General features: G+C 42.1%; 1 protein-coding gene across 4 annotated transcripts in view; it reads left to right on the top strand.

Moving 5' to 3' along the window:
- TEAD1 (TEA domain transcription factor 1) overlaps positions 1 to 12,239 on the top strand; it is a 158,606-nt gene that overhangs the window by 49,631 nt on the left and 96,736 nt on the right. For all 4 annotated transcript variants that reach the window (XM_051803839.1, XM_051803841.1, XM_051803843.1 and 1 more), the window contains exon 3: positions 4,932 to 5,185. In XM_051803839.1, the coding sequence (XP_051659799.1) occupies positions 5,038 to 5,185 (148 nt within the window). In that variant the 5' untranslated portion in view covers positions 4,932 to 5,037. The remainder of the gene's footprint in view (positions 1 to 4,931; positions 5,186 to 12,239) is intronic.

Below are 12,239 nucleotides of genomic sequence, written 5' to 3' on the forward strand. Positions count from 1 at the left end.
GGTGTGACTTGGTAGGGTCAGAACAGTCTTCCAAATGACCAACCTAGAGTTTTCTTGCTGCAATTTAAGTTCTTTGCTTCATATCCTGTCCTTGGTAGAAATGGCCAAGAGTTGCTTCTCTGCTTTGCTTTTACCTTTTCCTTATTTGAAAGTGGTTATCTTCTCACATCAGCCTTCTCTAAATTTAAACAAACCTAATTCCTTTCCTGGTAGGTCATGTTTTCTAGATCTGATAACTTTCTTCCTCTGGATTCTCTCCAGAGCTTTAGCACTCCAGCTGTGGATTTGCACTGCTGAACAAAGCAAAAGGAAAATCCCATGGGCCTGCAACATTTCAAACCTTCAGAGAAAATTTGCCATCTGCAAATTTAGAATTAGTTGGTTTTTACTCATCTGCTCATTATCATCTTGATGTTTATAAAAAACTTGTTGAATTCTCGATCCCATTGTTTTTATATAATTGAAGCTGAGTTTGTTCACAAATTAAAAATAAAATGTATCTTTAAAAGTGTAATTTACCCCTTCAACACTAAAAATCTTTACCTCTAGAATTAAAGTTTTTCTGAAAGACAGGTTTTAGGAATATTGGTCTGGTTGAAAGAACAGCCATCTACAGCTATTCATAGCCAGAAGATCAGTGTGGATAACTACACTGGTGCTTTCTCACCTGCCAATTCTTGCAGGTGCCATTGTAGATTATCTCAAAAATACCTACACTTCATCCCCTTCAAGCAGACACAATTTAGAAGACTTGGGAGATATAATGTTTTCTTTCTCAGACACCTCTCAGAATCAAGGCATGTTTTCAGTCATTCTCGTGTTCCTGCACCAATATCTGCAGAGTATTAATCCTCTTCCAGTGGTTATGTGACACCACAGTGAAGGCACCGTTTGGCACCTGTACACTGAAATCCAAGAAAGTAAATGAATTAAGCAAACAGAGAAAATGGTTTAACTTTTGCAAGATATTATGAAATAAGATTCGTCCGTAATGACTTTTGAAAGACAGTGTTTTCATGTTGGTTCATTGTGCAAATATTGAAGGGTATGAAACATATCAAGGCCTTAAATCTGCACTTGTCCTATGCTCCTGTGAGGAGCTACTGATCTCAGTTGTTGGTCTGTGAGCAGCAGCTTTCTGAGCAAGTCCAGGTTTGCATTGCTCATAAAGTGAAGGCATAAGAGAGTGTTTTGTGCAAGTAAAGAAACCATTCCCTTGATAAGAAGTTGCAGACTATCATTTGGTTTTAGTTAAATACATTGGTTTGATCAGCTCTGACAATGGCTAGTCTTGTTTCTCTGTGTTTTTAAAGTAATTTTTCAAGTTGATCTACTGAGGGAACATAATGATAATAAGTCCTATCTTGTACCTCATCGAGCTGTCTTGAATGGATTGGCGATAAAACCTGTTTATAAAATCCTTTATTGCCCCTACTAATTTCTCCATTCCGAAATGTAACATTGTGTTGTTTGGGGGGGGTGGGGGAGATACCTCCACTGTGCAGAGAAAAAGTGTCTTAATAACTGAACAACAAAAGATATACTTAGAAGTGACTTAACTGGAGAGAATGGAAAGCAACTGCAGGAAGGATGCATTCGGGTTTGCAGCTAAAGGAGTGTTATGCACAGGGGAAGCTGTCTTGAAATATGTAAGACTGGTGTTGGAAGGAAAACTCTAGTTAGGAGAGACCTCCTAAACTGCAGTAGTGTGCTTTAAATAATCCTAGAATGATCTGTCATGTGTACAAGCTCTGATTCTGGTGAAGGGAGGTGGGGTTGATTACCCCCAGGAGCTTAACTCTTTGTCTGCTGGAAGTTGGTATTGCAAGATTTGGAGTTTGCTAATAAAAATAAGGCTTGCTTTTAAAAATAATTTTTATAAATTTAAATTGGATTGTAAATCCACATGTTTCACAAGAGATTCATAGCTCATTAGAAATGTGAAACAAAGTTCATCTGTCAACAGCTTGTATTATTTTTGATAATCGTGAAGAACTTCAGCGTAAGAAGTCTGAAATTTTTCGTCACAGTTGGGTCCTTAGAATTCAAGCTAAGAAGGATGTGGAATTGCCTTTTGATATGCAGAGGTGAGCTGGAAGTGATTAACTGAGTTAGCTCATTATTTTCCTGAAATAAGAGGGAGTCATTTAGCAGTTGTAATCCAAGTGTTTTTTTCTCCTTGGTCCTCTAGATTGATCTGTAGTGTCAGCATTCACCAAAACAGAAATCACTGAAAATAACCTTTAGTATGAGAGGTTTTCTTCCAGCAGGTTGCTTCCTGCCCCAGTTGTACAGATGTTCTGGAAGAAACATTTGGTTGTCTTACATTTTAGAGTCTGGAATAGTAGCTACTAATGCCTCAAGATGATATCCAAGTATGTAAAAAGGAATGGGAAGGGAGATAGCACCTTAGTGAAAATTCACCAGTAAACACGATGCAAGATATAACATGACTATCAAGTAACATTAATTACTTTAGAGCCTTACTGTGATCCTTGTGCTTTTTAATTATTTCGGCATAATGTAATAACAAGGGCTGGTTTATAGGGCGATAATAAGACTTGAGGCTATGACTGTGACAGATTTTGTAAGCAGAGGGTGGTTGGGCTGAGCAAAAGCTGCCTGTGGCTGTGCTGTGCATTGCATGCTGTTGAGCCTGGGATCAGGGAGGGGAAGGATTTCCTCCTGTAGTCACCTCTGAAGAACAGACCCAGGAAACAGTCCCATTTGGTGCTGTCTTCTGGTGAAATGCTCAGTGGTGGTCTCGATCATGTGAAGTCCTCCAGTAGCCATTTTCCCCTGCACTATGGCAATAAAACTGAAACCTCCCTAATTATCCCTGTTAACATTCAATTACCTCTCGTTTACCTAAAATTCCCCCTGTATGTGGAGGCTTAAGTGGACATGATTGTTTAATGTCAGTACTTTCCCGGTATCGCTGTGTTTATGCTTTGGCTTTAATCTTACATACAAGTTTCAACTCTTGCAGGGGTTGAATCAACCATTCAACCTTCTGAGGATGAGGAAGGATGGTGTGTTTCACTGTTTTACCAAGGTTTACATCTCCCTTCATGTGATGAGAATTTAAAAATTTTGTATATTCTGGATTTCCCAGATAATAAGTGGTGCATTTGGCCAGACTTCTCACCCACTTTACCATTTGTGTGTGGTTCCCTGCGAATCCATCTGCTCCCTCATTATCAGTTATTAAAAAGCGTTTGAGGCAGTGATTAGCCTGGCGATTGCTGTGCTGAAATGTTCAAACCAATGTGAAGTTAAGAAATGCCTCATTTATGGAAACAGACGGGCGAGTAAGGAAAATCAAGTTCTTGGGAGTCCATTTCACATGTGCTGATCCCTCCGAGCTCCTGTTAAGAGCCTGGAGGAGTGGAAATACCCCATACTTTGGACGTCAGACTGGTAATGTTGGTCTGTGAGACTAAGAGGCTGCTCCCTGTTTCCCCGGTTTCAGCTCTGTTGTTTTTCTTCTTGCAAGACACCGTAGCCTCCGAGGGACTGGACTGTCAGGTTTTGGTTATCTGTAGCAATTGGTTGATTGGTGAGTTCGAGTGAGGGCTGCTGAAAATATTTCCTCTTTCAGGGAGTTCTCCAGCCCAAAGCTCAGAGGTGTCATGGCCTTCCATGTACAACCTCCCCTTCTTTCTCCGTGCGGTAAATGCCGTTCTGCCACTTTTCACCTGTTGTTTTATGGGCATCCTGTGAGATCCCAGTGAGAGGTGTATCAGCATGAGCATGGAGATGTGCAGAAGGGGAAGCCCCTCTCTTCTGCCCCAGCAGAGTAAAACTGTTATAGTTTGGGGATTCTGAGTGTTTATGCAGCAAACTGGATTTTTAAGTGCGTTTGCAGCTCATGTGTGCATGTTTGAACACTCCCATCCACTTAGATTAGTTAGAGTCACCAAACTTCTTCGTTTTTCAAAATAAAACTGCATTATGCCTAGACACGTTGAGCCAAATCTCTTCCTGGTGTTATTTCACTGACTTCTTGAAGAATTACACCAGAGGTGAATGTGGTCTGGTATAGCAGCTTTTTTGCCTGGAGCAAGTCTTTATAGCAGAGTTGTATTTCTCTCAAAAATATAAAAGGAACACTGACAGATCTGCAGCTCTGCTGGTGTGAGCAGGTGCAGCTATATTAAATTATTTCTTATTAAATTGATTCAGCAACTTGAAGCTTGTAATTTTTGTTCTGCTATGGTTCTGTGACAGAGACCTTTTAAATCAAGCAGAGCATATATCTTTTCTTGTAATTCCTTTCTCTGATATTATCATTTAAAAAATTTCTTCTCGTATGTAGCTCAGCTTCTTATTGTATTATTTATTTGGGTAAGATCTGAAAATTACAGCCTTTTCCACTTCATTGCATTGAGCTGTGTCATCACTAGTGTAATTCCATTTACTCCACTGACATCCGGATGAATGCGAACAATAGTTTTTGCTTTTGTTTTTAGGTTCAAGTGGGTTTAGGCTCTGGTGGTCACTGTGGCATAAATTGGTGTGCTTCCCTTCCAGCCAGTGGAAGTACGCTGATTTACTCCTGCCTGAGGGTCTGGCTTGTTATTTTAAGGGTGCCAGTCTTCAGCCAGATGAAATGTGGCTGGAGAGTTTTTTCCAAATATTAAGACCCACTTTGTCTATCTGTGAAAAATAACCTGATGCTCTATGCCTTCATGTAATTGCACACAGAAAATGTGGTAGAGTTCCCCTTCTGACGGCCTTGTTGCTCCACCTGTGCTCATTTGAGGTAGAATGGTTATTAGTTTTTCACTTTTCCTGGGTGCACCCCATGCTCGTGTTACGGCCATTCCTGCTCAGCTGCAGTCAACTTAGCATCGAAGTAGACAGAAATGTTTGCCTGGAGTTCCATGTCTTTAATGCCTTTTGGGGTTGTTTGTTTGTTTGTTTTGCAGGTTTATTTCCTTGAAGACTCCAGGCTTAGGCTTGGAGACCCCAGCCATCACCATTGAGCCCAGCAGCTGGAGCGGCAGCGAGAGTCCTGCCGAAGATATTGAAAGAATGAGTGATTCTGCAGATAAACCTATTGACAATGATGCAGAAGGTGTCTGGAGCCCTGACATTGAACAGAGCTTTCAGGAGGCTCTAGCTATCTATCCACCATGTGGGAGGAGGAAAATCATCTTATCAGATGAAGGCAAAATGTATGGTAAGTGGTACACGTTTTAGCCTTTGGAAATAATTGTGCCAATGAGAACTGTAGAGCTCAGCTTGTTTTCACACAAAATTCCTAGTTCTGATTTTGGTACTTTTGGAGTAAACCTGGAAGAAACCTGTGAAGTTGGCAGAGCTCAGCTGGGCTGATGTGGTGGTCAGGACTGTCTGAGCCAGTTCCTTCACGACTGGCACTAGGAAGCAATATTGATGATACAGAATTGTGCCTCTAACAAGTGCTGTGCTGTGGCTGAATGTGAATGTTTAAAAGAAACTTCTAAATGTGTTTACTCCTTGGGCATAGAAGAAGTAAGCATTTTTCTTTATTTTTTAATAAATGGTGAAGACAGGGAAATGGGAAGCACTGTCTGCGTGGTGGTGTGGCAGATTTTGCAATACCGAACTGAAAAGTGATAAAGTTCTCGTCGTGTTCAGAAGCCTCTCGATGAAAGAGGAAAGTTAGGGGTGCCTTGGCATCTCTTTTCTTTTTTTTCCCCCCCCTTTTCCCTTCCCTCTGTGCGAACTGCTACAAATCAGATGACGTGCTGACAGCATTCCATAAATACGTGCTCCGCGGAGGGACACTGACATCTGCACGCACCGTCGGGGCTCTGTAGCTTTCGTCCCGCTCTCGTTTTTTTTTACTTTTCCATTTTGCAAACCCCTCCTGGGGACCGGCAGAGCCCCTCCCTGGGGTGCCCGTGCTGTGGGTGGCTGTGCCCCCCTGGGGACACTCCAGCACTGGCTCTGGCTGTACCTGGCCGGGCAGCCCCAGGCAGGGGCGGGGGCCCAGCCCCGAGCAGATGGTGCTGCAGCTGCCACCAGCTGTGCCCCCCGCCTGAGGTCATGGAAACAGGGACTCTGCTGCCGCTGCTGCCGGGACCGGGGCCCCCGGCCCCCTCCGCAGCTGCCGTGTGACCCCGGCGGCCACACCAAACAGTCGCGTCTGGGGAAAAAAAAAAAAAAAAAAAAAAAAAAAAAAAAAGGGTTGGGATGAAGCATCTCAGCTGCCCTTGGCAGAAAGTTGCTGGGGCCGGGTTTCCTGCCTGGGTGTTTGCTTTTTTTCCTCCCCCCCCCCTTCTCCCGCCCTCCTGTTCTGCCACTGCCCAAGGGAATATAATCTCTCTTGTCCTCTCCTCCTCGCCCCTTTCCGCCTGTTTTGATTGCGTTTTGATGCTGTTATTTTCCTTTGGAAAGGGGAGATGATTTGCCTAATTAGAAGGTTGTGCTCCTTCTAGGAGTACATAAGCATGTATATACAAACAAGCTTATTGTGTACTTATGCTCAAAAGCTCTACTTAGGCTTGAACAGCCTCATCAGCCAAAATAACTGTGGCTGCATTTTTTTTTTAATCAGGATCCCTACAACCACACTAGTCACCCCTGAAATCTGATTTTCGCTGTTCTGAAGCATTTTTTGTGCCATTGTATAAATTAAAGAAGTTAACTTATTTATTCATTCCTTTTGACAATCACTGACTTCATCTGATGGTTCTCTAATCCCGAATGTTAAGACTTGTTGAATTATATATGTATAAAGCTATTTGTGCATATCTAATTGCTGATTAATACTGGTAGCTAGTAGTACCGTAAGCATATGCACATCTCACATTTGTACTAATCCTAAGTCAAATATAGTTTATTTTCAATCAAAAAAGGATCTAAGTGTGCTTGATGCTGAAAACCTGACTTAAAGCGTTGCCCTGATTGAGAAGAAAAAAAATGTGTTAGGAAGTGCAAGGGTACTCTATGAGCAGAATTTACATCCTGACTTTGCAGTGGATGAACTCATGTTTTCATTCTTCAAGCTGAGTAACTGCTTTGTAGTGTTTGAGGATTTATTGAAACCATGCTAGGTTTCTGAGGACTTTTCTAATAGAGTCTTATGGCCCTGAGAGCATAATTGTTCTCAAAGGATTTTGAAATCAAAACAGTGTAAGTGTTTTAGATTCTGTGTGGCATAATGAAAATAATTTAATGCCTTTTAGTGGCATACCAAGTTTATTTCACTTACAAGAGAGACATTGCAGTATCTCTAAGCTTCCACAGTGTTGGGGGATATTGTAATGTGTCAGTAATTCATGAACCTTGTAAGACAAGAGGTCAAGAGAGCACCATTTCATTTTCTGTCTGAAATTACCTTTAGATATAGGCACAAGAACAAATATGATTTTTATAGAGGCAAATATAATGATCACTCTGTGTGGATTGAGTTAAGCAATTGTAGTTTTTGATCTTTGGAGAGAGACTTTGAGAAGAGCAGGGATTTTGCTTGAAGAAATATTTTAAGTCTCTGCCTTTGATTTAATGAGAGCTTTGTGACATTCGTGTAAGCAGAAGCCAGAGTTTCTTCACTGTTCTTTGTGGTGGTCTAAAACCATCCTAAAACTCGTGTTTCTATGAGCTCTGTGTACAGACTCTTGGTCAGCTGGCTCAGGGGGACTTGGTGGATTGCTCAAGGAGGACTGGGGGGCATGAAATCTGGGGGGTGGGGGTGGCAGAGGGGCGCCTGCCCCTGGTGCCACCTGGGCAGGAGCAGCGTTGTTCCACTGGTACTGAGGGACATCTGTGACCTCTCTGGGCAGCCTGAATCACTTCAGCTGTTCCTCTACAGCTGAAATCTCAAGTGAAGGAGGGAAGGGAAGGGGAGGGTGTTTTCCTCTCCCCTTGCCTTCCCAAAAAAGTAACTTAAGGCACAAGAGGATGACGAGAACAAAAAACTTCTGATCCTATACCCACAGAAAAGGGTTGCAGGGCCCCATGGCTGGGAAGGGAAAGAGGATGTCTAGACTTTTTTTTTTTTTTTACCTTAGGGCATCCTCAGGCTATAAAGGCAAAGCTGTAAATGCTCCTGTGCAAGACCAGGAGCGTTTCAGGCTGCTGCTGGCCCAGGGTTGTGGCTCCTTGAAGAAACCTTCAGAAAAGAAAATGAAAGCTTAATGAAACTCTCATTTTTAAATTAATAGGAAATGGTTGGATAAGAAGCAAAGACACTTGTTTTGGTTCAGATGGGTAAATTCCAGGAACTGTAGATTGGAAATTCTTGAGAGAGAGGGAATGCGGGGTGAGGCCAAGGGAACAGGGATAAGCTTTCTGCAGGAAAGCACTATCCATCACTTCTTTTCCTCTTTCCCTTGTGCATGTGGTTCTGAAGGTCTTAGAGTGTTGGTTTTGTTCCTAGTGCAGTATTGACTAAAAGTAAATAAAATTAAAGAAAGGTGAGGATGGTATAAGTATGAAGGCTTGAAGGAGGATAGAGAAACACATCTGTAAGTTGAGGCTCACACTCTTTGTGGAAGCAGGCAAGCGTAGCCCATAGAGGAAAGACAGAGTTCTTAGACCCGTTTTCATTTGTCTTACAAGGTGTTTGTAAGATTTTTTTCATTTGTACCATTTCAAAAGAAAAATTGATCAAACAAAAATACCATCCACTGGTACAAAGTGGGGCACCCTGTAATTTGCCTTCCCTCTCAGAGATCCATTCCCATGAATTTCCATGTCCTTGTTTATCCAGCACATAGTAAAACTCAAGCCCATTAGAGGGCATTGGCTGTCCTGTATTTGTACTTTCTTCCGATTGTTGGTCTTTTACTGCTGACAGTTTAGTTGCTCGTAGCAATTCCTGTGAACTCACTTATTGGCAGGATATTTGCCTGTGCTTGTCTTTGCTCCTGGGAGAGTGTTTTGGAAAAGATTACAAGAACGAAAGCTGCTGTGAAATGCAGCCCTACTGTTATCCCTGGTGTAACACTGAAGTCAGTGGAATTACCACGAGAATGGATTTGGCCCTGCGTGCACATTTTCATCTTTTTTTTTTAAATTTAGCTATAGAGAGAAGTAGCTTTAGTGCAGTTCTAGGGACAGTGCCAAAGTGCCATAAGCTGCTAGGAAGTGTAATATGCCTGCAGGCATGTTGCTATCAGCACTTCTAACTTAGTCTCAAGGTAGCAGAGGTGGCTTTTGCCTTTAAGACATGAACATAATTTGATCTTAAATTTTGAGACCTGTAAACAGCTCTTCAATTATAAATTTGCATTGGAGGTGTTCTTCTCTGCAACAAAACTGCTTGAAAGCATGTAGTGATTATTTAAAAAGCAAGTTTTGTAGCATCTTTAGTTGTTTTACAGAGAAGAACGAGTACTAATTAATGTGAGGAGGTGTATAGCAGCCATTCAGAACTGTTGTATATGTTTATTAGGTTATACATAAAATCTTTTGCTATGCACTGCCGTGACAGTAAAGGGAAAATGATACTTTCATAAAAATTTCATCTCAGGTAATAGAATTTTTGCATGATGAGCAATAATAGTCTTCATTTCCAAAGCACCTTGTATAACCCGAATATTAAAATTGAACTTTGAACTAGTACATTGACAAAAGAAATCCTATTCTGTAGGCTTGTGCGATTCTGTAGCTAACTGCTATTATTTGGTGTTTTTCTGGGTTTCTAATGGGAAACTGCGAGGTAAATAGCTTTATGAAGAATATGGTAACATGGTATAAATTATTTTTACTACTGCTTTTAATTTTAAAAGTCCCATGCAAGTTACTGCCTCTATAAAGCCATTGCTACCTTATAAACTTTCCACAGTATTAAATATATTTGAATGTGAATAAGGTATTTGGAGTGATGAAATACCAGATGTGCAGTATCAGGTTGCATGTTTATTCATCTGTTACTGCAATCACTGTACAAAGATACGCTCCTGTATTTTTTTCCCCCCCTTTTTTTTCCTTTTTTTTTTTTTTTTTTCTTTTTGGTCTCACAGCAACAGGCACCAACTGCACTAGGAGATGGGACTCCTATTATGAAAGTTGCTGTTTGGGTTTCTTAGGTTGTAAACAAATGTGTCTAGAAACACTCTGGCAGGGCTGGGCTTGCTCGGGGCGTTACATCACGGCAGGGCGCACGCGTGACGCCGGGCTGTGCACGCCTGTGCCGAGCCACTGGCCAGCAGGGAAAGGGGACCAAGGGCCAGGGATATGCTGTCTGTTTGAAAAGTTACTGCTTGGAAGTCCTTGAATGACGAGCGAACCTGCCTGTGAACGTTTTTGCAATCTGTTGATGTTCTTGCAGGATCGGCGCGCTATGCTTGCGAGGAAGCGATCTGGTTTTGGGAGCTGAGCAACAGGCGCTGCTGTCAATGGAAACGAGGGGTTATTGGCCTTACTTGTTGTTGATTTATGAAATGTAGGAGGACAGAGTTTCATCTTTCTGCTTGGGCTTTCAAGAGTAAATTGTTCAGTGGCTTGAGATAAAGTGGCAGAGCCTTCACAAGAGAGTTTTTTTCTTTTTCTTTTTTTTCCCTCTGTCATAACCTGTAATCCTTGAGAAAATATAAGTGGGACAGTGAGAGTTGTGTGTGATAAGGGTATCGGCTCCTTATGGGGGAGCAGGCAGAAGAGACCAGGCTGTGGGGAAGCACCACACATGAAAGTGTTGGTAATGTTGTGGAAGCTCATACATGGCACAGCAACCGACTATTCCATTTGGTTGTGTTGGGTTAGGAGGTTGATGTGTTCCAGAGGAACTAGGAAAATATATTAGAAGGTTTTGCTGAAAAATTAGGCATCAGAAAGAGCAGGGCATCCTTTGAAAGTGATTTTTAGCACTTCAGTTTTCTCCTCTCTCTACTAAATATGTTCTCTTCAGTCGTCCCTATAAAGGAGAACTCACAGAAAGTTGTTTATAGCCTGTTTGTGGGAAACAGTGTCAAGAAAACTGTGTGGCTGCTGCCCAAGTGTTCCAGTGTTTAGTAGGCACCCTTGCACGGAGGAGTTACTACCAACGTCAGTTCTTGCCTAGCCAAGTGGAAGCTACCAGGGCAGGTTCTGATCAGGCATTTGACCACTTCAGTGTCATTTAATGGCTAATCCTTTTCAAATGGCCATACAGAGCAAAAGGGTGTTTCTCCTTTATGACATTGTTCCTTTAGTAATACCCTTGTTTAGAACTGACACGTGTTAGCATGAGAGCACTGAAGTGATGCAACCTCACTGGAACATCCAGGATACATTTAGGTGATTGTTGTCTAGTGTGATTTATATTAGCTTGTTTTTCTTCCAGCACTGGTTTCTCAAGATGAACTTGTGATCCTGTAATTGCAGAAGGCATAGTTTTGCAGCCTTAAGAAACAGAGTTGTCACACTGGGAGGTAGTTAAAGCAGTCTTGATCAGGCTGATGTAGTGTGTTAGTTGGTTGCACAGTACTGAGAGATCAAGATAATTTAATACCCTGCATGTAGATAGCATAAAAGAAAATGGACTTAATTGTAATTGATCTCATTCCTTGTGGAACTGGGATTCCTCCTAGAAGCATGTTAGGGCAAACATCTTCTGATTCGGACAACCTGGGAACAACTTGAGTTAGACAAGTAAGGCCCACATTCTCTTGGGGTGGGCTGTCAGGTTTGACTTCCTCCTCATGAGACCAGTATAAGATTATGGTAGAAGTGTCTCCACTTCAAATACCAGCTAAGTTATCTCACACAATCATAGCAGCAGACCACTGACCCACATCCCCAGTAAAGTTCTTATGTGGAGATGCAGAAGGTAAATTATGTTCATGTTGACACTCTTGCTCTCGGCTTCCTTTTGGAAGCAGAAGAGGTAAGAAAACATAGAAACTGGTGTTTGGTAAAGAGAGAGACTTGGACAGTGCAAAAATTGACCCTTTAACTGCTGGCATCACAACCCTCACCATGGCTTGTACCAGTCTCTAAAAGCGTGGAATTGGGAGTCAGTTTGAGTCAGAGTAGGGACCAGTGAGATGAGCGGTGAAACCCACATATCTGAACCATGCTGGGAGGGAAACTTCATCCTAATGTTCCCGCTGTTCCCTTAGTGGATTTTCTTAATGTGGGTGTGACAACAAATAACACTGTGGGGAACAAGGAGCAATGGGAACACAACAAAATTTTACAGCATCTTTGGTTTTCTGGGCACATGCAATGTCCTGAGAAGTAGGTTGGTATCCCACCCCACACCTCAGAGGAGTGAGACCGGGCTAACTGTTGGAGAGTAAATGCTGTGGTTGTTGTGACATGAG

The sequence above is a fragment of the Manacus candei genome, unplaced genomic scaffold (assembly GCF_025592945.1).
Source record: "Manacus candei isolate 608988 ecotype Guabito, Panama unplaced genomic scaffold, ASM2559294v1 h1tg000060l, whole genome shotgun sequence".
NCBI classification, from domain to species: Eukaryota; Metazoa; Chordata; class Aves; order Passeriformes; family Pipridae; genus Manacus; species Manacus candei.